At 42.9% G+C, this 27432-nt stretch overlaps 1 protein-coding gene across 1 annotated transcript in view; it reads left to right on the forward strand.

Annotated features, from left to right (window-relative positions):
• Positions 1–23719: 23719 nt before the first annotated feature.
• Positions 23720–27432, forward strand: part of HS6ST2 (heparan sulfate 6-O-sulfotransferase 2) — a 253733-nt gene continuing 250020 nt past the window's right edge. Inside the window, exons 1-2 of the mRNA XM_081125588.1 lie at positions 23720–24292; positions 25149–25667. Of these exons, the coding sequence (XP_080981714.1) occupies positions 23865–24292; positions 25149–25667 (947 nt within the window). The 5' untranslated portion in view covers positions 23720–23864. The remainder of the gene's footprint in view (positions 24293–25148; positions 25668–27432) is intronic.

A 27432-nucleotide genomic window follows, 5' to 3' on the forward strand; every position in this document is an offset into this window, starting at 1 on the left:
ATTTTGTCTGTGTGCCACTGAGAGTGGGGAGCAAGGGGCAGCATGGTTGGCTGGAGTCATAGATTTGAGAGTCAGCCACAGGGTGATGGTCATCTAAATCATGGGAAAAGAAGACACCTCAGAGGGAGAGGGGAGAGAAGGTGTGGACAGTCTTGAAGATGCCTGTATGTAGGTGGCAGGAGATGGAGGAGAAGTTTGTTAGAGAATAGTGGAGGCCATGTAAATATTGGGGATATTAAGTGGGAAAAGAATTTCAAGAAGTCATCAAATGCTTCTGAGAAGTCAAATGTGATAGAGAATTAAGTGACATTTAATAATGAGATGTTCATTTGTGTCATTTGAAAGCAAGCCAGTATAATTGGGGCACCATATCCAGGTTCAGGGGTAAGGAGTCGGGGGATGGTGAGGAAGGAGAAGGAGCAAGGGCAAGGTGTATTTCCTATCAGTTTGGTGAGAAAGGTGAGAGAGGAAGGGCAGTGCCATTTACAAGATTTTTTGAAGTTGAGAAGCTCTGAAAAGTGGAGAATCTACTGTTGAGTGAGAAAGGGATGATATGCTAGAAGAAAAAGTATCATTGATGTGATGACAACCAGATAAAATGGGACAGGCAAAATCAAGGGCACAATGAACAGAGGAAGGAGCAAGTAGTATTTCCATTTGGGACTGGGAGTATTTGTGGAAAAGTGCACCAAATGGAGCTGTCCCTCCCTGAGTGACAATTCCTTCCCCATCCTGCTGTGTGCTCCCTTCTGTCTCCTGGTTTCTACATAAGACAGGTGGGCTCAGAATTGTCACTGAGGTCTGGGGTATTGTGGACTCTTAGCAGCTGAGGCAGCCTGTTTACCTGGTGACTGTTTCAGTGGGTAGAGTCAAAGACAAATTTCTTCTTGGTCATCATTCCAGGCCTATTTCAAAGCAGCAGGTACAATTTCATCAATGACTTCTGCTTTAAATCTTTTACAATGTCATAAAATTACATTATCCTGATGATCATCATCTGATTGCTTTCTCTAACATCATAATCACAATTGCATACCCACATATATGTCACTATTCACTTAAGGTAATCGGGTTTAATGACATTTGCTTCAGTTTCTTTCATAAATCAGGTGCTTTTAGGAGATAATGGAGAAACATCTAATTTTGATCTAAGACAAATGAAAAATGAATGTATGTGTCTTTAAATATATTTTGTTGGCTCACAATGTCCATTACTTAAAGGAGAAAGAATATCTCCTGACTTATCTTTCAGAACTAAATGAGGCAAAAGTACAGTAGGTTTTGAATACCAAATTATTAGTTGTAATGTACTGTAAACAAATAATAATCTTAACTCCCCCTTAGTAGCCTTTGCACAAATCTCAATTGGATAGAAATCTTTGGCTGTGAACAGCATGTGTGATACTCTCCCAAGCTGTTCAGGAGGAAAATCTTAACACCACACTCTCTTTACAGGAGCAGAATTAAACTCTGAGACTGCTATTTTGACTGTAGAAAATAGAATAGCATTTTCTTTCATCTGACAAACATATATTACATTCCTACTATGTGCCAGGCAATGTAACAGAGATGGATAACACATTCTCTGCTCTTGAGTAGATGGCATGTTCTAGTTGATGAAGCAGGCATGTATATGACAATTTCATTCACTGGAGTGGGCTAGGTGCCAGGATAAAGGCAAATACAAGGCAAAATGGGGGAAGTGTTATCTGTGGTACATGCATGCCTGTGTGTGTGTGTGTGTGTGTAGAGTGGTAGGATTGGTTGGAGAATCTTACAGAGAAGGTGTGGTGGTGGTATTTGAGCTAAGTCTGTACTGAGTTGGAATCTCCCAGGAAAGAAGAGAAAGGACATTTTCCCAGTCTTTCCCCATTTATATATTGTTCTCACTGCCCTAGGATTTATCTTTCTCCAAAACCAAGTCCAAACTCAGTGTGGCATAGGAAGATCTTTAAAATATGGTTGGAGACTTCCTAAGGGACTCTTTTGGTCACATACTCTTTGTTTCACTGAATTTCTCTTAGTATTTCCAGAACATACTCTTTCACATTTCCTTCCCTTCGCATGTTCCCATCACCTGCAATGCTGTTTTCATCTTGGCAAGGTGATCCTTGTCAATCTTGTATCCAGAGCAAGAAAGAGCACCTTAGCAACAACCCACAGAGCTCTCTGGGAAGCTGTTACTATTTCCTCCTGCTGCAGACACAAGTTGGTGAGCTCATGTGAGCATGGCCCCCCCATTCTCTGTCTTCTGATTGACCTGATGGGATCAGATCCTGCTGCCAAGTTCTTTTTCATGGAGAGATAGCTCCTAAACACGTACTCACTTCCATCTGTAGAAATTTTGAATTCCTTTGTCTTCAGCCTCCCAACACCAACACTGGGGGAAAACTGAGGTAGAATGACATTTTCCTCTAGTCTCATTACAGGTAGACAGATTATCATTTTCTGTGAAGGTTTTCCCAAACCTTAAACCCTACATTTTGTTTCTTTATCAAAAGTGCTTTAGGAAAATTAAGGCAAGATTTGGCTTTTATTAATCTTGTCCATTAAGCCTTTCCTGAATGAATGCAAGCCTTTGGACTAAGGTCTATTGTCCCATTCATTTCAACTTTAATTGTAGGTGCCTAATTATGTTTTCCTCAAGTTTTCCTGCAATAGAATTCCAGCAAAATAAGTTAATTGTTATGAAATTGATATGATGGACCTAGAGGAAGGCTGGAATGAAACCTTTTGAAGGAATATCATTCCCCATTGTAACAGGTTTCACTGCTATTAAGAATTAATACACAATGGTCCCCACAATTGGATGAATTACATAAATTCTAATGTCAATATCAGACATCATTTAGAAGAGAGATGGAGAAACATTTTCTATTTTTAAATGTTAAATCCATTTCTCATCCATTGGGTAATAATTCTTCAATTTTCTTTTCACAAATACAGTATATAGTCAGTGCTATTGAAGTCATAATTGATTTCACAGCTATGAAACCATGGGAAGCCAAAGAACCTTCATTAGGAGATAGAACTTAAAAATATAATAAGATACCATTTCCCTAAGAACTAGAAGATCAATAGATGACTGCAGCACATGGAGCTGAACCATACATTTACTACATACTCTTGGCTGCATATGAGCGCCAGATGGCAATGAAGTAGGTCTTAAGTGACTACTAAGGGCTCAAATGGGTTGTTTAGTAAAAAACATGGTGGTTTCAATGAAATGTCAAAGACAATTGCATGGAAAACATCAGAGCATCAGAAGTAGGGCAGAAAGATTACATTTCGCTAACCTAACACTCCATTACTAAATTTCCCATCCTTTAGAGAAACTTAGCTGTTCCAGGAAAGCTTGAGATTCCAAATTCATGAAATGGCACAATTAAAGGGCTTTGGAGGATATGTCACTTTCTGGATAATATGTGGGTGATTTAAAGACATGAAAGTGTGAAGTGGCAGGACTCTTCTGTGTTTTGTTTTGTTTTTTAACTCTCAGCCAAGATCTATCTCTGTTAAAATTCTTGAATGTGGTCACCATTCTTATGGTAAAAGTAAAATGAAATAGTCCAACAACCATGTCCCTTAACTGCAGAATTGACAAATCTTTTCTTTGTCCCTCCCTTCTTCCTTCCTTCCTTCCTTCCTTCCTTCCTTCCTTCCTTCCTTCCTTCCTTCCTTCCTTCCTTCCTCTTCTTTCTTTCTTCCTTCCTTCCTTTCCTCCTTCCTCTCTTCTTTCTTTCTTTCTTTCTTTCTTTCTTTCTTTCTTTCTTTCTTTCTTTCTTTCTTTCTTTCTTCTTTCTTTCTTTTTCCTCTTCTTCCTTCCTTCCTTCCTTCCTTCCTTCCTTCCTTCCTTCCTTCCTTCCTTCCTTCCTTCCTTCCCTTCCCTTCCCTTCCCTTCCCTTCCCTTCCCTTCCCTTCCCTTCCCTTCCCTTCCCTTCCCTTCCCTTCCCTTCCCTTCCCTTCCCTTCCCTTCCCTTCCCTTCCCTTCCCTTCCCTTCCCTTCCCTTCCCTTCCCTTCCCTTCCCTTCCCTTCCCTTCCCTTCCCTTCCCTTCCCTTCCCTTCTCTCTTTTCTTTCTTTCTTTCTTTCTTTCTTTCTTTCTTTCTTTCTTTCTTTCTTTCTTTCTTTCTTTCTTTCTTTCTTTCTTTCTTTCTTTCTCCCCTCCTTTCCTTTCCTTTCCTTTCCTTTCCTTTCCTTTCCTTTCCTTTCCTTTCCTTTCCTTTCCTTTCCTTTCCTTTCCTTTCCTTTCCTTTCCTTTCCTTCCCTTCCCTTCCCTTCCCTTCCCTTCCCTTCCCTTCCCTCCCTCCCTCCCTCCCTCCCTCCCTTCTTCTTTCTTTCTTTCTTTCTTTCTTCTTTCTTTCTTTCTTTCTTTCTTTCTTTCTTTCTTTCTTTCTTTCTTTCTTTCTTTCTTTCTTTCTTTCTTTTCTTTCTTCTTTCTTTCTTAATCCTCATCTGAAGATATATTTTCATTGATATTAAAGACAGAAGAAGGGAGAGAGAGAGAGAAAGATCGATGCGAGAGAGAAACATTGATCTGTTGCCTTTTACAAGCTTCCTGACCGGAGATGGAACCCACAACCTAGGTATGTGCCCTGACTGGGAGTCAAACCCATGACCTTTTGGTTTATGGGATGATGCTCCAACCACTGAACAACGACCAGGACTGCCATTTTCATTGGCTCTGTTTCTCTCCTTCCCCAGTCCCATCAATCATTGTGCCTAGAAGCTACAACAAATTCAGGCTGCAGTCCTTAGGCACCATGCAAATGACTGTGGTCCCCTGGTGGTTTGGAGATCCTAGCTGTTCGCCCTTTGAATTCATCCTAGATGTGTTGGGCTAGACTCAGCATAATCCTTGTTCATAGGTAGACCTGCTGAGGAGTCTTGGAAAGAGGCTGTACTTAGGTGGGGCCCAGAGCTTTGTCCACTACTCTCAGAGAAGCCAAGAATTGGGTTCTTACCATGACCAGTCCAAGGCCAATCAAGACAAACTTAAGAAGAAAAAAAAAAGCTTGTCTTTGGAATTCCCCTCCCCATCTTTTAGGGGCCCTCATCTTTTCTCTTCTGTATCCTTGGCCCAGATGCCCTAGAAAGCACCTTAAATTATTGAGCCATTTCCCAAACTCTTCAGGAAGTACTCGATCAATGAGATATCAATAGACTTTTTGTGACAAGTATGTTTGGGAAACTCTTTATAATGTGCTATATCCTCTACGGGACATATAGAATGCCAATGAGCACTGAAGAGTCTAAGAAGCCCTGGCATTATAAGTACAACTTTATTTTATCTAACTCAGCTTTTCTCTACATTAATTTGACCATGGAGCAGTTCTTTTCATGTAACAGGTGATAATGTATTATTAAATTACTATTCCATGGAGGTTAGCTATAGATTAAGAGGAACTTCTCAAAGGATATGCAAATATTCTGAGGCTACTTGGACATTTTGTGGGAGTTGGCACCTTCTAGAAGGTTTGTGATTTCATCTGTCTCATTTCAGCAGAAATGTAGCTTTCTTTATTTCTCCATAACTAATCTCAACCTGCTCGTAAGCCCTCATTTCCACTGATGGAGAAAACTACTAAGCCTTGGCTACTGAAGTAGACTGAGTATCTCTGGTTGAAAATGTAATTTCTTTTGGGTAATTAATTGCTCATTTGCTTCTGCATTTCAAATAAGTCCAGTATCAGGGCTGGTTTCAACTCTCAAGAATTTTCTCCCACACCCCTCCATGTCCTCTTCTTTTTTTCTTCCTTCACATCCTCTACTTCCTCCTTCTTTTTCTCCCTCCTTCTTCCTCCTCCTCCACTTTTTCCTCCTCTCCTCTTTTCCCCTCCTCTTCCCCTTCCCTTTCTTTCCCCCTCTTCTGCCTTCCCTTGAGGATGTGCTGTTTTGCAGGAAGCAACACCCCTGTACTTTACCATTTTGCATGCCAGAGCAGAATGTGTCATTGTGAGACCATCATATTGGTCAGCAGCATTTAGGGAAATCATGTTAATTGAAATTTCTTTTACTGCTGGGAAAAGTATAACTTAGAGCTAAAATAACAGAGAGTTGATGACTGGATGTTCTCACTGTTCCAGGGAGCTGTAAGAAATACCAAAAAAGAAACTTTTACAAATGTGGTTTCATATGAGAAGTAGAGCAAAACCCAGCACATTGAATATTTCATGGGTATCAGCATAATGTTGTGCCAATGCAGGGAAGTTGAGAAACACATAATTTTAAATTATTTTTCATTTTATTGTAGGAAACTTTGATCCAATTTATTTATAATGCTGGTTAAAAGCCCCATATATCTCAGATGGCAGCAGGTTGAACAATAGGGACGGTACCTGATTTTTTTTTTTTTTTTGTATAAAGACAAGCTAAATTAACACACAAGAACCTGTTATTTATATGAGGCAGTGTCTGACTATCTCTGTAAAATGTATGCGATTTGTGATCATATCTGTTTTATGTTCTATGAGATTGTTAAAAAAGTTAACAAATGAGATGTTTTAAAAATTACTTAAGGAAATTGATTTTTATAGGCCAACTACTGCAAGTATCGAACCCATGAATAATTGCTACCCTTTCACATAATCTCCCAATAGATCCAAACCTCTGTCATCAAGTGGGGAGGAAGCTGCCCACACCACTAGAGGCTCTGCTTTTTTTATAAAACATAATTCCTCTTTTAACAGACATACTTTATCAACTAAAATCTTGGAGAACATAAAAATAAATGGTAGAAAACAACTTATTTTTACTAAATGCAACAAGTTGTATGTATTTCAGGAGCAGAAATGTTTCTGCATTCACAAAGCTATGCAGTTATCTGGGGGTCATGTGTATAAGGAATACTGAGGGAATATAAAGGTAAGCATCGCAGGTGGATTTCTCACCTGCCTATACAAATATTGGACAAGGATCTCAACAACTGGAATCTTCACTATCCACCAGAAAAGCAAACTTGAAACTGACCTTCTGAACAACTTTCCTACCTAAAACAATGTTTAAATGTTGTTCTAAAAGCTCTAATGTCTGGGATGCATCTGATCATCAGTATAGAAAATGTTGGCTACCCACACTTCAGGCTCAGAGTTCGCTGGATGGCCACCCCAGCTCTATAACTGGCTGGCTCTGTGAAGCTGGACAAGTAGTTTAACTCAGTTTTATTATTTATAAAATGGGGATAATAAGAGTACGTGTTTATTGTTGTGAGACCATATTTAGATAAGGGACACAAAGTCCTTAGCATTTAAGAATATCTCAATATGTTAGCTAGTGGATGGAGGTAGAAAGTAACAGCAGAACCCTCAAATCTTATATGTAGATCCTTAATGAACTCCAGAGCCCAAGGCTATTTTGGAATTGTTTAGAACCAATACAAACATGAGTCACTCTGAAGCCAGGCCCAGGCACCTTCTTGAGTGAGAAGGCAGTCCCAGATCTATACATCCAAGAGAACAGGAAACCTTAATGACTGAATGGCCTCACTTTTACTTTCTCTGAGAACCTAGATTAATTTTGTACCTGCTTTCTCACCGAAATCTCTCTTCAAACTGCAGTATCTTATTCTGCCACAGTTATTCTGCTTCTGTGGCTGTGGCAAACTGCTCTCTGCCACCTCCACTTGTTCAAACGGACATGGACCTAGGAGGATTTCTTTCCTGTCTTGGGCAGTCTCCATTGAGAAAATAGTTGACCATGCCCATGGCTCAAGAAGGCATTGTGGTGTTGGCTCACCCCTGTAGGCATGTAATTATATGGCTTTATTTTTGAAACTTCAGAAAAGGTCTTTGGAATGGAGGATATTAGCTCACTACTCAATGCCTGTAATTTTATACTCAGAGAATAATCAGTTTTAACTGAAGATTCTGAACTGTGTGCAAATGTACATGGAGCAAGGATTATCACTCATCTACACTGTAGTCTGAATGAAGGATCTGAGCATGGGTTTTGGGAAGACGAGAGAAGGGAAAAAGGTACTGAGCCCATGAGAAGGTGCAGTAGATCCATGAGGGTGTGGGTGTGGGGAGTGAAGTGAGGCAAATGAACATAAACTTCTGACTTCCAAATTTTCACAGGGTCCATTTTGACCTGGTTTATCATTGTAAGCATGTTGTAATTATGAGTGCTTCCTGCTTTGTGTGTTCATTTTATCCGTGGCAACAGAAGGCAGGGGTAAGAACAAGGGGCTGCTGTTTGATATCGAGGTCTAGCTGCCTTGCTGAGAATAGAAGGGAGGGAGGAATGACCTAATGTTTATTGAGTGCCTGCTATCTTCCAGTTACTAAGAATGTCCACATCACATCAGGATTAATTGTTGAAGAAGGTTGAAATATCTCACTGAGCAGAGCCATGGGATGCTGGGAGAGAAAGGAAACTAAGTAAGAAGTAAGGAATTAGTGAGAACCATTCAAAAGGCATAAAGTAAGTTCACTTAGCCATCCAGGCCCTTTCATTTGTATTTTATTTTCAACAATTGTGGAAGCTGAGAATCAGGGACATTGACTCCCCTAAGATCATACAGCTACTTTGTGGTAGAGCTAGGTATGGGCTCTCCTTTGTCCAAGAGAAGAAACACACCTTCTTGAATCAACATGGCATGCAAAAGAAAGAAAATGGGCATGTTCGACTTTGGTTGGTCTTGTCAGTAGGTGAACTTCAGGTATTAACATACATGGACATCTATTTACAGAGGAACCCAGATAAGAAGGGAAACACCATGGGGCAGAGTGTCCCATTCTTCTTTGGCAACTACCAATATGGAAAAAAAGCAAATGAAAGAAAAAGAAAAAGAAAGAAACCAAGGCAGCTGAATGTGATACATTCTGAAGAGCTCAAAAGACAAAAATGATATTCTAGCTTGGAATTTTTTGTAATGAGCAAGACTCAATCAATGGAAAGTGACAGATGGTATAATTTAAAGTTCAAGTTTCCTTCTTGTTTCTTTGTATAAAAGAGAACCAACTTTTTGATCATTTTTTGCTCAGCTGTAATATTCTGCTGCATAAAGAAGATTGAACACCGAATACCACATTAATATGTTATTGGCATCTTTCCCTTTTCATATCCTACATGTTGATTGTAAAATCGTCCAGAGAGACTGATAGCTGTAATATATTACAGTTTCTCAACTTCAAATTAATTTCATAACAGTGCAGTAGAGCCAGATATTCTCTGCTCCAAGAAGTAACTCAAAGTAGGTAATATTATTTTTCTTTGCTTTTTTGAAAACTTGAGTCTGTTTCTTTTATTATTTTATTATTAAATAACCTATCTAGACTTCACCTCCATATGCTCCATTACCTGCTTCAGTAATTACCACCAACTCTGAAATGTCCAATTCTCCAGCAGGTAAACAGAGTACCTCTCTGCATGTGCCCCCAGGGTGAGCTGCACAAAGCATAGTATAAGCAGGGGAATTGTGTGTGAAATGTGAAACCCATGTCTCCAAAATCCCCATTTCACATCCAGAGTTCCAACTTGAGTCGGTGGGCCAGTGTAGTCATAGCCTAATCCAATGACCACGTGAAGAAACAAATCAAGGTGATGTCCAGTGCAAGAGCATGAGTATTTTTGTCCCCCAGCCCAAGCTCCCCACCTGAGAGAAGAAGTTAAGAACACTTTATTCCTTCTTCTCCATCACTTGGGAGAAGAGGTTGTAAAGAAATGGACCTGGCACCTTCTTCTCTCACCTGAGTCTCAGGATCCCTCTAGCTGCCACAATCAAAGGATCAAAAATGTATTTCACTCTTTCATCTCTTTCCTCTAGAGGTATGCTGTTCAATATGTTAGCTACTAGTCACAGGTGACCATCTAAATTTAACTTACTTAAAATAAAATAGAATAAAAGTGACTTGTAATTAAGTTGGATTAAAATTTAATTCATCAGTCACACTAACCACATTTCAGGTGCTCACTAGCCACAGGCAACAAAAGGCCGTGGTATCAGAGAGTACAAATGAATATTTTTATTGTCCCAGAATGTTCTTGTTGAGAGCTTTGCTCTAGACCCTAACTAATTAATCTTGAAGGAGGAACAGCACATTAATTAGTAGCAGTGAGAGGAAAGATATTTCAAGATGGAATGTGCAGGGATAAATGCTTACTGTTTGGTATGGTGCAATGCTCTATGAAGAACATCTCTAAATCTCTGGTTTTCTGCAACATTCTTAATTTTATAGGCAGATCCAAAAAGAATTTAGGGTATTATTTAAAATTCTCTAATACAACCATGTAAAATAAATATTGAGGTAGAGAAAGCAGGGCAAAGGAGTTTCAAAGGATTTAAAAGCATAATTAAGTCTCTTCCTACATTTAAATTCAGAAAACACTTATTTTGGACAGTATCTTAATTGTGTGATTTAGAAAATATCACAGAACTGCAAAAATAATTTAATATAATTAATATTACAATCTAAAGTTCATATATTGGGTTAATATTTATTTCTTCATTTGACAAATATTTTTAAACACCTGCTATGTGTCAAGCACTCTTTTAGACCCTTGGGTTATAGCAATAAACCAACAAAGATCCGTGCTATGCAGAAGCTTATATCTTAGTGGGTGGAGATAGATAGCAAACAATAAGCATCATAAATTAGTAAATACAGGGAATATTTGGGAATGATATGTCTCATGAAAGAAATAGGGCACAGTAAGGATCATCTATAGTACTTGGTGGTAATATCAGTGGTTCAGGCAGGCAGTGGGATTAGGCATGCTTTCCTGGATCTTCACACAGGGTAAAATCCTTATTATATAATTGTACAAAATAAAGCCCTGGCTGGCCAAAATTTATACATACACACAGACTTCTATCATAATATGTGTTGGTAAGGATGTGACAAACAGGGTACTCTTGTACAATATTCATGGTACTGCCTTCTTGGAGGGGAATATGAGGGTATTTATTGCCTTTGACTAGCAATTCTAGTTCCAAATTTCTGTATCTGTCGAGGATGGGCTGGGTTATTTTGATAACAAAGAACTCCAAAATCTTAGTGTTTTGTAACAAAAATGTCTATTTCCATATGTGTACATGTTCACCAGAAGACATGTTCCTACAATATGGATGAATCTCACAAACATATTGAGTGAAAAAAACACATGGAAGAGTAAATACTGCATGTGGTAGGCAGGATTCTAAGATGGCCCTCTGAGATTCCTGGAGCCTGGTGTACATATACCTTCCTAGTTATTCAGTCAAACACTAAGCTGGGTTCTGCTATAAAGGAATTTTGCAGATTCAGTTAAAGTCCCAAATCAGTGAACCTTAAGATAGGGAGATTATCCAGGTAGGCTTGACCTAATCAAATGAGCTCTTTTAAAGCAGAGCCTGTTCTCTGCCCACTTGCAGAAGAGGAAACCAGAGAGTTGAATCACACGGGAGGTAAACATGAGAGTTCTCTGTTGCCGGCTTTAACATAGAGGAAGCCTTGTGACAAGAAATGTGAATGGCCTGTAGTTGCTGAGAATGACCCCCGGTTGACAGCCAGCAAGAAAACGGGACCTCAGTTCTAAAAGTACAATGAAATGATTTCTTTCAACAACCAGTGAGCTTGGAAGAGGACCTAAGCTCTCGATGAGAGTCCAGCCCTGGCCGACAGCTTGATTTCAGCCCTGTAAAGGAGTTTTCAGAGTAGAGAATCCAGCTACACTGGGCCTGGATTTTTGACCCATAGAAACTCTGGGATGACAGATGTGTTTTAAGCTGTGGAGTTTGTGGTAATTTGTTAAACAGCAACATAAAACTAATATACTGTATGATTCAATTTATATAAAGTATAAAAGCAGCCAAAACTAATTTATGCTGATGTAAGTTAGAATAGTGAACACTGGCCCTGGCTGGGTGTCTGGGTTGGTTGGAGCATCATCCCGTACACTAAAAGGTTGCAGGTTCGATCCCCAGTCGGGGAGCTTACAAGAGCCAACAGATCAATGCTTCTCTCTCACATTGATGTTTCTCTCTTTCTCTCCCTCTCTCAAATCAATAAAAAATAAAATAAAATAAATATCCTTGTTAAGGATAAAAAAGAATAGAGGCCACCATTGGGGGTTTATCAGTTGGAAAGGGGCAGAAAAGAGGCTTTTGGGGTGATGGTAGTATTTCTTGATGAGTGCTGATTACATGTGTGTTCAGTTTAAAACTTCATCAAGCTGTACACTTATCTCATGTTCACATGCATATTGTATTTCAATAAAATATTAAAACATACATACAAAACAAACACTTTGTTTTTTGAAAACACACACAAACCAATACTATCTATTTTTATATGTATATTTTTAGGTGCACTTGTTTACAAAAATACCCCCAATCTACAAAGCAAACTGAAAAGAGTGATTACCCCAGGGAAAGGGAATAAAATTGTATGGGGGTTAAGAGTATTATTGTTTCTATGATAATTGAAATATTACAGAGTTTTCAGTGGTGAATTAATTGGGTAATTAAAAACATGAAGGTAGAAGAAATAGTAAACCATATGTATATATCCAATGACTTATCTAAGAAGAGTAATTCATGTAGATATTCAACCATGATTTGAAAGACACTACGAAGGACCTAGCCATCTCTCCTGTTTTGTTCAGTAACAATCACTGCCATTCATTGGATACCCATTCTCTGCCAGGTCCTATAAAAGGTGTGTTACATACATTATCTCCCTAATTTTTAAAAAATTTCTTACAAAATAGTTGATTATAATTATTTCCATTATACCAAGGAAGAAACTGAGGCTCTAGAGGTCTATGTACTTTCCCAATGCCACACAGCTAGTAAAGAGTAGGACTGAGATCCAAATCCTGGTCTGATTCCAGAGAGTGTGCTCTTTCCACTACAGTTGCCTGCTCCTCCAATGGTCTTATTGATTCTTAGGCTGGTATAAGTCACAATCATTCCCACTTTATTTATTTATCTATAATTTAAGTGACTTTCCCCCCTTTCTCTTGCAAATCTTTTCAATTTTAATTTTAATTTTTCAATAACGGTTGGCATTCAATACCATACTAGTTTCAGGTGTACAGCATAGTGGTTAGACATTTATATAACTTATGAAGTGATCCCCCTGACAAGTCTAGTACCCATCTGGGACCATACATAGTTATTACACTATTGTGTTGTGATTCATTCATTCATTTTAAACTGCATTTTAGGGAAGGGAATCCTCTGAATCCCTAACACCTTGTCAGAGGTAACACCTGAGGTGTTCCTCAGATTTCTTTCTTCCCCTTTGGGCATTGAAACATACTTCCAGGTGTGGGTGGGAAGTCTGAAAGAAATGGGCTGACATAGAAAAGAAGATGCTGTGTCCTAGACAGGACTGACTTGGATACATCTCAAAGTTCCCTAGAGGTGGCTTAGGGTGACAGGATGTCCTCCTGGGGGGCTTGGCTCAGCCTAGTTTTAGGCTGCAAGCTCTATGATGTAGATTCCAGCTTGCTCTCAATATGATCCTCTTGTATGGAATATTATTAATAACTTTGGTACAAGCACTGTAGACATGGAAAGTGGAATCCAATCCCTGCCCAGGAGATTCCAACCCTGAAGACATAAGGGCCAAGCCATCCATCGAATTGCAAAAGACTCAGAATGGAGGCAGTTGACTCAAGCCTGAATACTGGCGAGTGAGCCTGACATCTGACCTGTGGCAAAGGCACTCAGGTTATGCAGATAAAAGAGCAGCCTGCAGTGTTGACCAAGAGCTTTTGCAACACACTTCTGAGACAGGAAGGGCAGGAAAAGGACCTGCTTAGAGCATTTTATTTCTTTGGCTTTGGGGGAGTTCCTATGTTCTTTTACATGAAGAATGGTCTGTAAATACTCCTAAGGGAGACTCCTGCCTTGTCATTTAAGATTAGTTTGGGGAAGACTGGGGGAGCACAATTCAACCTGAATCTCTTTCTGTTTGAATTAGAGTATTAGGCTACAAACTCTAGTGTAGAACAGAGTATAAAGGAGGCTTGGAGAATAGAATAACGTCTTTATAGTGAATTTTCTATGTAGTGGTAAGTCTCCCTCATTTGATGAAATCTGGCTGTATCAGGTATCTGTTTTTTGATGAAGTTAGTGTTGAATAAAAAATTTAGTACTCAGCCATAAAAAAGATGAAATATTGCCATTTGGGACAGCATGGATGGACCTTGAGGGTATTATGCTATGTGAAATATGTCAGGTGGAAAATGACAAAAACTGTATGATTTCACTCATGTGGAATAAAACAAAACAAATACAGAAAAAAAACACACAAAGAAAAACAAAACAAACTCACACTTACAGACAGCAGATTGGTGGGTTACCAGAGGGGAATAGGGGTGCAGGGAGGGTGAAATGGGTAAAGGGAGTTAAAAGTATGGTGACGTGGAAACTAGACTTTGGTGGTGAGCATGCTCTAGTGTATACAGATATCAAATTATAATGTTTTCCACCTGAAATGTATATAATGTTAAAAACCAATGTTACCTCAATAAAAAAAATTTTCAGTTGATATCCAACATCAAATGTCTGTTTAAAGTGTCATAGCATGAGTATCTAATGGAGATGGCAATACCATCTAGCCATATTTCCAGATTGCAACCAGCAAAGGAACTTGTCTGTCCAGCATTCTGGAGTTGCATCATTTTGGCAAATTACTGTTGTCATTGTTGTGAGTTTGCTATTGCCCCAGCATCTCAGCATCTCAGCTGGCATAAAGTTTGCCCTTGATAAGAGGGCTCAAAATTGTTCATTTGGTAATCCATTATCTGGATCTCTTCCAGACAACTCTGGAACAACAAATGTCAGTTTCTGCTTTGATTTGCTACCATCTGGAACTATGGAAACATTTATGGAGAAATGCAGTGTCTTTTCTTTTACTTCAACAGTGTCCTGCTCTCTTCTCCCTACCAAAAGCAGCTTGCTTATTGACTTGGTCTAAAAAATCATCTACTTGTTCTCCAACCCTGTTGTGGATATTGACACAGACTATACTGCCCTTGTGAAGCCACACACTGTTCTCTTGATAAAAGAGCCTGAAATGTCATGCTCTTGGCCCTGCAAATTGAGGGTGGGATTTGTACTTTGGGAAAGCTAGGCCACTTGTTATACAACCTCATCGACAAGCAAGGGTCTGGGTGTACTGTCAACAAAAGTTCCAAGACAAAAAAGAGGGGGGCAGTTTATTGACTGGCTTTTCCAGATCCCTCTGAAGTTTGCTGGGAAACCTCTGACCATTCCAGCCAACTGTGGACTGTCCTCTAAGCTATCACTACATTACAGCCAGTGCAGCAGATCAGTCAGTCATTGACTAGCCTCATGCTCACTCATGGTCACTGTATTTCCTTACATGAATGGCAAGTTCTCTGAGAACATGGACCAGTTTCTGGTGAAGATATTGGGGTTTCTGGTAGGATGTAGTTAGTAGAAAGAAAACAATATTTTTTAGTTATAAGTTGTCAAGTAAAGGGTAGCTAACATCTCTTGAGCACCTACTCAGTGTTAGATCCCTTGTGAAGTGCCTTGGGCATTACCTTGTGTTGACATGTGTACTTGGGGAGATTAAGGGAATGGTCAGTGGTGGCAACTCCATGCAAGCTGTGGGCCCTTGGTCAAGTTCCTTCAGGCCCCAGAGACTATTTCCTCCTCACATATAAGGTGAAGGCAATAACAGTTGCTTTGCCAAGTTGTTAAGGTACAGTCAGTGTTTGTGAAAGTATTTGGTAAACTGAAAAGCCCTAGACCAAATATTATTGTTGTTGGGCATGCTGGGGAATTTCTTTAAATGAAGAAGCATTCTGGAAGTTATTGCTTAGTAAACCTGACAAAGTTGCTTCTCACACTTACAAAAAATAACAGTATCAGACAAATGTGGGTGATGCTCCAACGTTACGTATCCATTGAATTGTCCAATCAGCAGTGTTTGGGTCTCTGCTTCCCTCTTTACTAAAATTCAGGCTCTGGGTCCTCAGAATATGTGCATGAGCCTGGGCGTACACACACACACACACACACACACACACACACACACACACACACACACTATGATCCCTCTTTGCCCAGCTCTCTGGCTTAGGATGATGCTTATCTAAGTCTCTTGATACTCCATTTTGGGACAGGATGCCCCATACTCTCCAGCTCATGCCCAGCCACCCTTGAGCTGGGTGAGTATCATTAGAGCAACAGAGTTGTTTCAAGCTGTGGAGTTAGACAGATTTTGGGTTCAAGTCCCAGCTCCACTATTTCCTAGCTGTGTGGCTGTAACTCTGAATGCCAATTTACTCATCTGTCAAATAAGTACAGAAGTAACTACCTCAAGGGATTGCTGGGAAAGTTAATTGAGAAGAGGCATGTAAAGTGTCTAGTAAAGAGCCAGACACTAACAGATTTTCAGTACAAGAGCTATTAGCTTGCTAAACATTTTAGAGTTAGCTTTCAAGAGACATTACCAAGTCCAGCCATACCTTATTACTATGTAGAGCACTGGAGATGACATCCTTTACATGTTGCTCTCCCCTTGACCATCTTGTTACATTTCTAACCCTTCATTTAGCCCTCCCAACTGCATTTTGTCTCCTCATTAGGGGTTTGGATATTGTCTTCTGTTTCAAGTAAATCTTCCACAAGACAAAACCCACTAAGGCAACTTTCTTCAGTGAAGATAAATGTTCAAAATGTCTTTTAAAAATTTTTTATTGAATTTATTGAAGTGACATTGGTTTAAAAAATTATATAGGTTTCAGGTATACAATTCTATAATACATCATCTGTATATTGTATTGCGTGTTCACCATCCCAAGTCAAGTCTCCTTCCATTACCATTTATTTCCCCTATACCCTCTTCTACCTCCCCTACCCCTTTCCTTCTGGTAATCACCAAACTATTGTCTGTGTTTATAAGTTTTTTTATTTTTTATTTTTTGCTTAATCTCACTGCTATTTTCACTCAGCCCTCCCAATGCCCTTCCCCACTGACACCTGTCAGTCTGTTGTCTGAATCTATATCTATGAGTCTGTTTCTATTTTATTTGATAGTTTATTTTGTTTATTAGATTCCAAATATGAGTGAAATTATATGGTACTTGTTTTTCTCTGACTGACTTATTTCACTTAGCATAATATTCTCCCGGTCCCTTCATCCTGTCTCAAAAGGTAAGAGATCCTGCTTTTTTACAGCTGCATAGTATTCTATGGTGTAAATGTACCACAGCTTTTTTATCCACTCATCTACTGATAAGCACTTGGGCTGCTTCCAAATCTTGGCTACTGTAAATAACACTGCAATAAACATAGGGGTGCATAAATTCTTCAGAATTAGTGTTTCAGGTTTCTTCTGATATATTCCCAGAAATGAAATGGCTGGATCATAAGGCAGATCCATTTTTAATTTTTTGAGGTAACTCCATACTGCTTTCCACAGTGGCTTCACCAATCTGCATCCCCATTACCAAGTTCATTTCACTTTCCCACTGGCTAATGTAGCTTTCTGCATCCTAATGCCACTTGGTGAAGTGTGGATCTTGAAAATATATACATAACATGTAAGTCCTTCTCCAGGTTTTTCTGTAAAGCCCAGTTAAGGGTTTTATTAGCCTCTAGTCTGACTTTCTTTAATCAAAAATTAATTTTCATTTATTCTGTGACATGTATGATTTCTCTAAACTAATTAATTTCTTTTCCTGGGTTATTTTTAGAGGACATTCCCTTTCAAGCCCATTTTAGTGACAAATAAATCATTTTCCTGGGAGCAAATTTGGCTTCGAGGCTAGCTTCCTTCAGATCCTTCATGCTGCTCTAAAATATAATTTTCAGCTCTTGTATTTCCCCAAGAGGCCAGGCAGGAGATCAGCAATGAGTGTGCTCTTCTCTTGCCAAGATCCCAGAGTACCAAAACAAATGCGATTCTTGGTGATTCTTATTGTTGTTATCATTATTAAAACCTACCTAGGGCTTCTGTGTCAGCTGGAGGTCAGTTCTCAACTCTTTTCCCCAATCTTTCAGCTTTGACTTTCGCCCAAGTCAGTGGAAACCCGAAGGCTTATTTCGAATTTCTGTCTTACTCACGTGATCTAAGAATGTTTGCTCCTCAGTTAAGTCCCTCTGCTTTTTTGACTCAGCTACTAGCTGGAGGGTTATCTTTGGTAGTGTGTTTTTGCCGACATTGCTGACACAAAGGCTAAAGAATGTGGTGTCCTTCCCCAACTGTTCTCATTAACTAGCATAGCTTAGATCACAGAAAGCTCCTGCTGAAATGGGCCTTCAGGGTAATCTAATGCAGCCCCTTAGTTTACCAAAGTCAGCAAGTAAATCCCAGAGACATCAAGCAACTGGCCCAGGGTCACACAGTGAGCTAGAAGCAAAACTGAGACTTCAAACATTGTTTTCATGGCATCCAGCTTGGTGCTCTTTCTACTCTGCCACCATGAGCTGGTACTGCTGGCCCAGGGCTCAGCAGAAGAATGGGCTTGCCCAGTTCTGGCTCATGAAGGATGAACGCAGAACCGATCCTGTTTTTCAATCTGACTGCCGTGGCTTGACTAGCTGATCAAATTGAAACTCCTCTGGCCAGATGAACTATTAAGTTTTTTTTAAATTTATTTATTATTTTTTTAAAAATCCCACCAAGGACATGCTTAGAGAGAGGAAGAGAGAGAGACAGAGAAACATTGATGTCAGAGAAAAACATCTGTCGGTGGCCTTCTGTATGTGCCCCAACTGGGGATCAAACCCAAAACCCCGGTATGTGCTCTGACCGGGAATTGAACCTAAAACCTTTTGGTGTACAAGACAACACTCAACCAGCTGAGCCACATTGGACAGGGCCAGATCAACTATTAACTTTTGAAGTGAATGGAGCTTAAAATTAGTGTCCATGGTTTAGAGTGGAGCTGGCCTTACAAGTTCTCCACTTATAACTATCTTTCTACTCTCCACCTCAGCTTCTCAAGCATCTCCTCCTGTGCTGTTATTTTATAGTATTTCATTGCAGCAATCCTTCATCAGGAGTAAGCATTGCCCTCTTTCTCCTCTCTTGTAGATGTCTCCTGGGAGGGGTCACGTGTACATGTTTCACTTCTCAGCGTGATTGAATGGATCAGAGGTTATCCTCCCCCACAGGACACCAGCCAGGAGAGCACTGAAGAGGTGTGAAGAGAGGGTGAGAAAAGAGAGCAGATAAAGAAATGGGAAGAAGGCAAAGCCAGTCTAGGTCACAATTAGGCCCATGGCCAACCACCTGTCATTAAACATGTGTATATTACTATTGTGAGAAATATACCAAAGAGCTCAAATCAAAGCTATTGAGAGTCAAAGGGGAAGAGAAATGAAGTTACAGAAGATCTACGTTCCCAGGAACTAGACTAAGTGCTCTCAGTAGATTTTAGTTAACTCACATGACAACCCAGTGAGGTAGCTATCATTAGCCCCATTTTCATGGATGAGAAAACTGAGGCTCTAAGAGAGCTCAGAGAGTGCTGACTAAATTCCAGGGGGATGGGCTTTCCAAACCTATGCGCTCTCCTTTTTCAAAAAAAAAGCTCACTGGAGATTGGATTCGTCTTTACTATACTACTAAACCAGCTTTTTGAAGGTATCTGGTCAGGCTATTTTATAGAGCAGAAACTGAAGCCCAAAGAAGTGAAGTGACCGTCAGAGGAGAGGAGTCTGTCCTACTTCTCGTTGTCCCCAGGCCTTGGGTTACCATAGCTTTAAAAATGCTACAAGACCTGACTTTTCCATTCACAGCCAGAATCTCAGAGGGAAGGGGGATGGGTGAGTGGGAAGAGATTAAACAAAGAATTTATATGCATATATGCATAGCCCAGGAACACAGATAATAGGGTGGTAAAGGCCTGGGGTGAGGTGGGAACTGGGTGGTAGGGAGTAAGGGGGAGAAAAAAAAGGGAGGCCATTTGTACTACTCTTAACAATAAAAAAAAAAAAATTCCACTGTCAGTGAAATGGTTGACATCCTGCATCAGGAGAAGGGTGGTCATTGGTCTGCATGTTCAGAGTCTTCCATGAACCCCATTCAAGGTCTTATCTTGCCTTTGCAGTAGACATTCATTTAGCATACACATCACCTCCTCCTTTAATTCCTCAAGTCCCTTGTTTTATAAAGCTAAACAAATAAAACAGTGTTTTGTGGGGGGGATATAAATGACTGTAGAGAGTGATATATATAACACACCCAACCTGTTTGCAATGTTAAAGCATGAATTTCAAAACAGTGTTTTCATTAAGTAATGCTGCTCATTCAATTTGGAGACACGCAAAAACAGAAACAGCCCAGCCAGCGTGGCTCAGTGTTTGAGCGTTGACCCATGAACCAGGAGATCACAGTTCAATTCCCGGTGAGAGCACAAGCCCAAGTTGTGGGCTTGATCCCCAGTAGGGGACATGCAGGAGGCAGCTGATCAATGACTCTCTCTCATCATTGATGTTTCTATCTCTCCCTCTCCCTTCATTTCTCTGAAATCAACAACAAAAAAACCCAAACAGATTTACTCAATACTTTGCATACCTTCAATTTTTGTGACAAAAATAGCCTATTATTGAGAGTATAAACATTTAAAAAAAATTAGTGACACCTGGAAAGACAAGGTTGAGCATAATGCTCAGGATAAGGGGGAAAGCCTATTTTGTTAGTGTTTTATGCTAAACTCTAAAGAGTGCCAGCACATTAAGTTTTCATTGTTTCTGTTCCAATCTGAACAGGGGACCCTGATGACAGCCCTGTTACGAAGGTCCAGAATAAGTTCAGCTGCTGATTGCCTGGTGAGACCCAACAAAATGTCACAGAAACAAATGAAGACTAGGCCTATGCTTTCCCCTAAGATGAGACTCTGAGAGTTTGCAGCCCTTTGACCCTTGAGTAAGACAATAGAGTGCATGTGACCTTGAATGTCAGAGCAGGAAAGTACCCTTCGAATAACAGTATCAATTTTGCCTTCTTACAAATAGGGAAGCTGAGCCCAAGAGCAAGCAAATGGCTTCTTCATAGTCATACAGGGTCTCATTAGTGGCAGAGTTGAAACAAGAACCCAAGTCTCTGGATTCTCAGGCCCATGCTCTTTCAAATACCTCCTGCTGTCCTTTCAGATTACAGCAACCAAATAAATGTCCAGAAGTACACTGCTTAAGTAGGCAAGCCAAGCTGACCTTTACCCTCACTCCCAGAGTCATCAACCTTTTGTGGACACAACCAGAAACCCTGCTGACTGCAGAGTTCTCCTCACCTTCCAAGTTCCAAATTCCATATATATAGGGTGTCCCCCCCAAAATGTATACACACTTTAATAGCTGATAGCTCAATTTTTAAAATGAAATGTATTTGAATAAACACTGCCTTTATAATTATTCAAAGTGTGTGTGTACATTTTTTGGGACACCCTATACACACACAGCAACTCAGGTGGGTCTAAGAAATAAGGAGATGGAAAAGCAAAGTCCTGACAATTCAGGCAGTTTTCTTCCTCTTTTGCATCCCACCCCAATTTCCAAAATAGGGCTGATTTCTGAGTATCAAGACCTGTATTATTCAGTTCCTGAGAGGAACCAGCCCAGGATTGTAAGGAGCCTTGGAACTTCCTGCCAAGGCCCAACCTGGCCTAAGGAGAGCACAGCTCTTAGGACACACACAGGAAGAATTCTCTCTTCTGAGCAGGAAGCCTCTTCATCCCAGGAGGGTTCCCCTGAGATTTGTGGGACCCCTGTTGCCCCCAAAGACAATTTTCTTCCACTTTTAGGAACCCTGACATATAAAATCTACAATGAGAGATGTGTTTCTGCGTTTTTCTTAGTGCACAGAGAAAGGCTTGTAAATGCAAATATCCTCCATGAGCTGCTGTATATAATCACACTAGCATGTTAGTGAAATATTAGATCTCAGAAACTGGACTTTACAGTCTGATCGTGTTCCTTCTTTTGCTCTGCAACTACCTACCTGGCTGCCCTTTTCTTTGAGATCAGACTGTAAGTGTGTGTGTATGTGCTTCTTTTCACCACCTAAATTAGTAAATCCTGATTATTCCTCATTCTGGCTACCACCCGCTCACCCTTACCTCCATCCAAGGCATTTCCCATGTTTTAATCTCACAAATCTCTCTTAGAGTAGCATCTCCAGAGTTAGTTGCTGAGGGCATGAATGCATCACCCACCTATTTCAGAAGTGTTTTCCTAGGGGCCCCACTGAGTGTCATTATAATGGTGTAATGGCAGAAGGATCCTCATATGACACTATGATGAGAGCCACTTACTAGATGGACTTTTGCAGTGCCAAAGAGAAGGTGGGGACAGCTGGCAAGCCGAACTCCTGAGCTACCCCCATGGCTTCTCACTTCCCAGGTTCTCACCATCACTGGCCCTCAGGGAGAGTAGGCATGTCCCATAAGCCTGGGGGATGGGAGGGGGAACTCTCACGGAAGCCAAGTTGATGCACCGGTCCTTAGTACACTTCCATCAGTCAGAGTGACCATCTGGAACCCGGGGATAGGTGGAATGCCTGAAATGCAAGATTCCCAAGCTTTATGGCTACAGGCAGACAAAGGGGTCTTCACTGTTCCCAGCAGGTTTGGGGGCAAATGAAAAGACTGGGGAAGTCTGAGGGGAGCTAAGGGCAGGGGGCACAGCTATAAAATTGCCCAAGAAAGGCCTCTTCCTTAATTGGCCTGTGACTCTGTTGGCACATTGGAGCTTAGAGCATCAGGTTAACACAGCCTCACATCTGGAATTTCCCAAAGGTAATCATCACAGTGCCCCACATGGTCAAAAAGGAGTTGATTCTATTTTACAGAAGAGGAAACTAAGGCTCAGGTGGGGCAAATGATTATCCCAGGGCTGCCCAGCCAGGAAGTGTCAGCTTTTCAGGACTCCTAGACCAGTGCTTGCTGCTCCATTGCACAGAAAGAACAGGAGGGATGGAGCAGAGCTGAGCGAGGGACCAAATGTTCCTAGGGAGATACAGGCAGAGCCTGTCTCTGAAGGGACTTCCTTCCACTTCAGGACTCTGATGACTGTCCCCCACTCCCCAGCCCCAACAACACTCTTTTGAAACACTGCTGCCACCCTGTGCCACTTCTGCAGCAGTGAGACTGAACAGGGTGAGCATTCATTCAGGGAAACACCAGTCCCCTATATACAGCAAGCTCCACCTGATCAATCACATGGGGATAGTCTGAGTCCTGAGTTCCTGAGGATCTTGTCCAGGGGGCATCCGCTTCTTTCCTTGCTAATCCTCACATTGTTTTTCCTGAGGGTGAAAAGAGCGTTTTAGGACACCGGGGCTTGAGGATGCATCTATTTATTAGAGGGATGTGTTGATGGTTCCTGGTTTCTTTGTTTCAAATCCTGGGGCTCTGTCATATGACCTTGGGCACATTTCCTCCCCTTTCCAGGTTTCAGTTTCCTCATTTGTCACATCATATAGGACTACATGCTTCCCACTCTGATGTAGTATTTAGTCATGTATCTTTCCTTCAATAAACCTTATATAAGTGAAGCCTTCCAGTAGGCACGGGGCTTGATGCCAGGGACCCAGCAAGAAGAGAGTGGTTTGTCACTGCTCTGAAAAATCTAACATTTCCATTCTGTCATGTTTTTGGTCATGCTTCTCCTTAATGTTGGCTTACCTGTTCAGAAAATGCTCCCGCTTCCGTTGGAGAATGGAAATTGGCAGAGAGGGAAAAGGTCCAATTTGTGCGTTTGCTATTTTAGGGGACGTTGAAATTATGAGCCAAAGTGGAGTGATGCGCTCAGTGTAACGACGGCCCTTACCCAAGACAACAGAAAACCCAGGTCCTCCGCTTGTGAAGTGGCTCAAGCTTTCAGGAGTGAGGCAGTATTACATAAATTCAAGCTCGTTCCTGATCCTTAGTACCCTGAGTTGCCTGAAGGGGGGAATGGCACTGCCTGCGAGTGCAGCCAGGGCGCTCTGGCGGCCACAGCAACCGGAGCGAGGAGCGCCCGCCCGCACCACCTGTCCCCGCCGGCATTCCAGAGTAGAGGCCGAATTGGCAGAGAGCCGGCCCCGATCAGTCACCGCCTCAGTCTGCGAAGACCCTCCTAGGGGTGTGTCTCCCGGATTCAACCCTCAGCCGCTGCCGGACGAGCCCCTAAAGGCGTCTTCCTCCCAGGCGGGAGCCGCGCGCGCCCCACTCTTCGCGCTGCTGCCCCGAGGCCGCCGCAGGCGGATGCACGACCTCCGGAGACGCTGGGACCTGGGCTCCCTCTGCCGGGCCCTGCTCACTCGGGGCCTGGCAGCCCTGGGCCACTCTCTGAAGCACGTGCTCGGCGCGATCTTCTCCAAGATTTTTGGCCCCCTATCCAGGTACGTTTTAGGCGAAATCGGGACTCGCACTACCGGGCCCGGGTGAGCGGGAGCCATATGGAGAAGGAAGGCAGCCGCAGCCACGAGGGGAAGGGAAAGGCGCAAAGTTCCAGCTGGCCAGTGGAGACGGGGCTTGGGCGCTCCGAAGGGACAGGGCGCGCATTTGGCCACGCTGCCGCTCCCACCCCGACGTTCCGTGGGCGCCGGCAGCGCAGCGTCTCTGCTTGCAAGTCGGGCTGCCGGCGGACTCCTTCCCCCAGGGGCACTCAGCAAGCCCGGATCGGAGCTCAGGAGCTCACTCCAGGCGCCCTCCAAGGTGGGCAACCGGGTGTGGAAAAGAGCAAGGCTTGGGGGTCGGTGGGTGGGGTGGCTTGGGGAGGAAGCCCGCTGGGGCAGGCGGGGAGGCAGCAGCTTAAGCGCCCAGAGGACTGGGGGAAAGCGACTGGGAGTCCGGTGGGCGAAGCGGGATGATGATGGAGCCAGGAAACCACCGAGAGTGGAGGGAGACGCGTGGGGGCTCGGACCCAGGGGTGTGAGTTGGAAAGTGAGGCATTCAGCGTCCTGCGGGTATGAAACCCGCGAAACAGTTCTTGAGAGCTCCTGCTCCGGGAGAGGGCAGGCAGCCAGCGGGAAGGGGTTGGGGGGTGGGGGGAGGCTGTGCGGCACAAGCCACAGCGCTGAGCCTGCCGGGAAGGAAGGAAGCGGAGTAGGGCGCCACCACCGCTGCTGCGTCCACAGCGAATACTCGTTGGGAGGGGAGGGGGTAAGGGGGCGCAACGGTGGAGAGGGATTACCGGCACACGGTGAGTGCGGGCTTTGCTGCGGGATTGACGTAACCAGCTTGGGTTTCCCCCAGCGTCGGGAATATGGATGAGAAATCCAACAAGCTGCTGCTGGCTTTGGTGATGCTCTTCCTATTTGCCGTGATCGTCCTCCAGTATGTGTGCCCCGGCACAGAATGCCAGCTCCTCCGCCTGCAGGCGTTCAGCTCCCCGATGCCGGACCCGTACCGCTCAGAGGATGAGAACTCCGCCAGGTTCGTGCCGCGTTACAATTTCAGCCGTGATGATCTCCTGCGCAAGGTAGACTTCGACATCAAGGGCGATGACCTGATCGTGTTCCTGCACATCCAGAAGACCGGAGGTACCACTTTTGGCCGCCACCTGGTGCGCAACATCCAGCTGGAGCAGCCTTGCGAATGCCGCGTGGGTCAGAAGAAATGCACTTGCCACCGGCCGGGTAAGCGGGAGACCTGGCTCTTCTCCAGGTTCTCCACGGGCTGGAGCTGCGGGTTGCATGCCGACTGGACCGAACTTACTAGCTGCGTGCCCTCCATGGTGGACGGGAAGCGCGATGCCAGGCTGAGACCCTCCAGGTGAGTGCACCCCGCGGTGAAGCGGGGTTTTGGGGCTCGGGAGTGCCTGCGACAACAGTGCTCACTTTGGTGCCTTCGTGCTTACACCCCTGCTGGGCTGGCGCCAGGTATCCCACCGGGCTTGTGGCGCCGTGGTTGCTGTAGGTAGCGTGTGCTTCCGGCCGGGACGCCTGTCTATCCTCAGGTTGGCCTGTTTGGTGGCTGTGGGGTGGGTGCTGGGAGGCCCGGAACGAGCGTCCCCAGCCCACTGCTGGGACTGGGTACATTATGCAGACTCTGAACTGGAGCGCCCTGGAAAGAAACGCGCTGTGTATAGTGTCACCGAGTCTCACCTGTCCTCGGTCTTCTCTGCACCCAGGTTCCGAAGTCTCCTTTAAACTTTCTTCCTCTTTCCCACTCCCGCATTGTTTCCCCCTTTTTTCTCTCGCTTCTTTATTTGCCTTTCCCTCTTTCTCATGCTCTTGATCTTACCTTCTGCCAAAATTCTTCTCACTTTGTTTCTCTTTCATCATTTATGTTTTTTCTCTTCCTGGCTGATTTTTGTCGCCTCTCCCCTTCTTTGTCTCCTCTGGCTCTACTCTCCTGGGAGAGTAGCTGTTCCACTGCTGCTGTTTGAGAACATCGGAGAGAGCTTGTGTACCCAGTTTGTGCCCCTCTCTACTGGCTGCACGCCAGGCATCTGCGGAGTTTTTCCAGTGGCCTAAGGGCAGGCTGGAACACTGCCTGCCCCATGTGGGGCTCATCCTTGAGAATCCGCTTGTGATTTACCAACCCTGAGCCCCATCGCAAGGCTCCGCTCTCCCAGTTGCTGGAACCCGGGACTGATGAGGGAAAAGCTGATATGTGAAGAGCCTGCAGCTACTTGCTTGTGAAGTTAGGGCATTTCCTCCATCAAGCTGCAATGCTGGGTTGGTGGAGGTAACGGAATAACATAAAGATGGTGGTGGGGAAGGTGCATTGGAGTGCAGTTGCTCCAGCTAGGGCTCCCATTCTCCCTAAAACAAATCTGGACTGGGCAGATAAGGGAATGGGTAAGGTAAATGTAGTTGCCCAGGCGCCTCCGGACTGGGTCTCTGGGCAGGCAAAGACACGGTCATGCTCTTTGCCTCTTTATCTAAGTGATCACAGGGGCTTTTGAGGGTGCTGCTGCTGCAATGGCTGCTTATCTGGACCCTTTCCCAACACTCCCTAGTAACCCTCCTCAGGAGGTAATCTGTGCACTGGACTAGGCAACGCTTTGCAGGTATCTCTTGGAATGCCACCGCCAGCCTAGTTTCTTCTGTCCAGCCCCAGGCAAATGGAGCCCTGTAACTTTCTGGCCACCACTGAGATTCAGAGGAATCATCACCCCCTACTCACTTTCCTTTCCCTCAGTTTACAGTGGGCTTTCTTGAATGATAGAATTTTGGCAGAATTTGTTGAATTTTCATTTCCTTTCCAGCCCTAACTGATTTTTTTGTCATCTTAAGAGAATCTTGGCCTCAGGAAATTTGCTGCCTCAATCCATTAGGAGAATTATGTAAGTCATTGTCACCACAATATTCTGGCGTTTAAGAAGATTCCAAACAGCTTGGCAATATTGCACATAATTTCTGTTGCTCATGGAGTTTGTAGGTGTAGAGATGGGTGGTGATATAAAAAGCTCTTTAGAGCAAAAATAAAATTCCACAGCTGTGACTGTGTCAGAGAATTAAAACTGAGGTCTTGGCCACTATGGAAACCATGGCCCTGCCTAGAGTTCCACAGGATACATATTGCCTTTTAA

This window comes from Miniopterus schreibersii, assembly GCF_964146895.1.
Source record: "Miniopterus schreibersii genome assembly, chromosome: X".
NCBI lineage: Eukaryota > Metazoa > Chordata > Mammalia > Chiroptera > Miniopteridae > Miniopterus > Miniopterus schreibersii.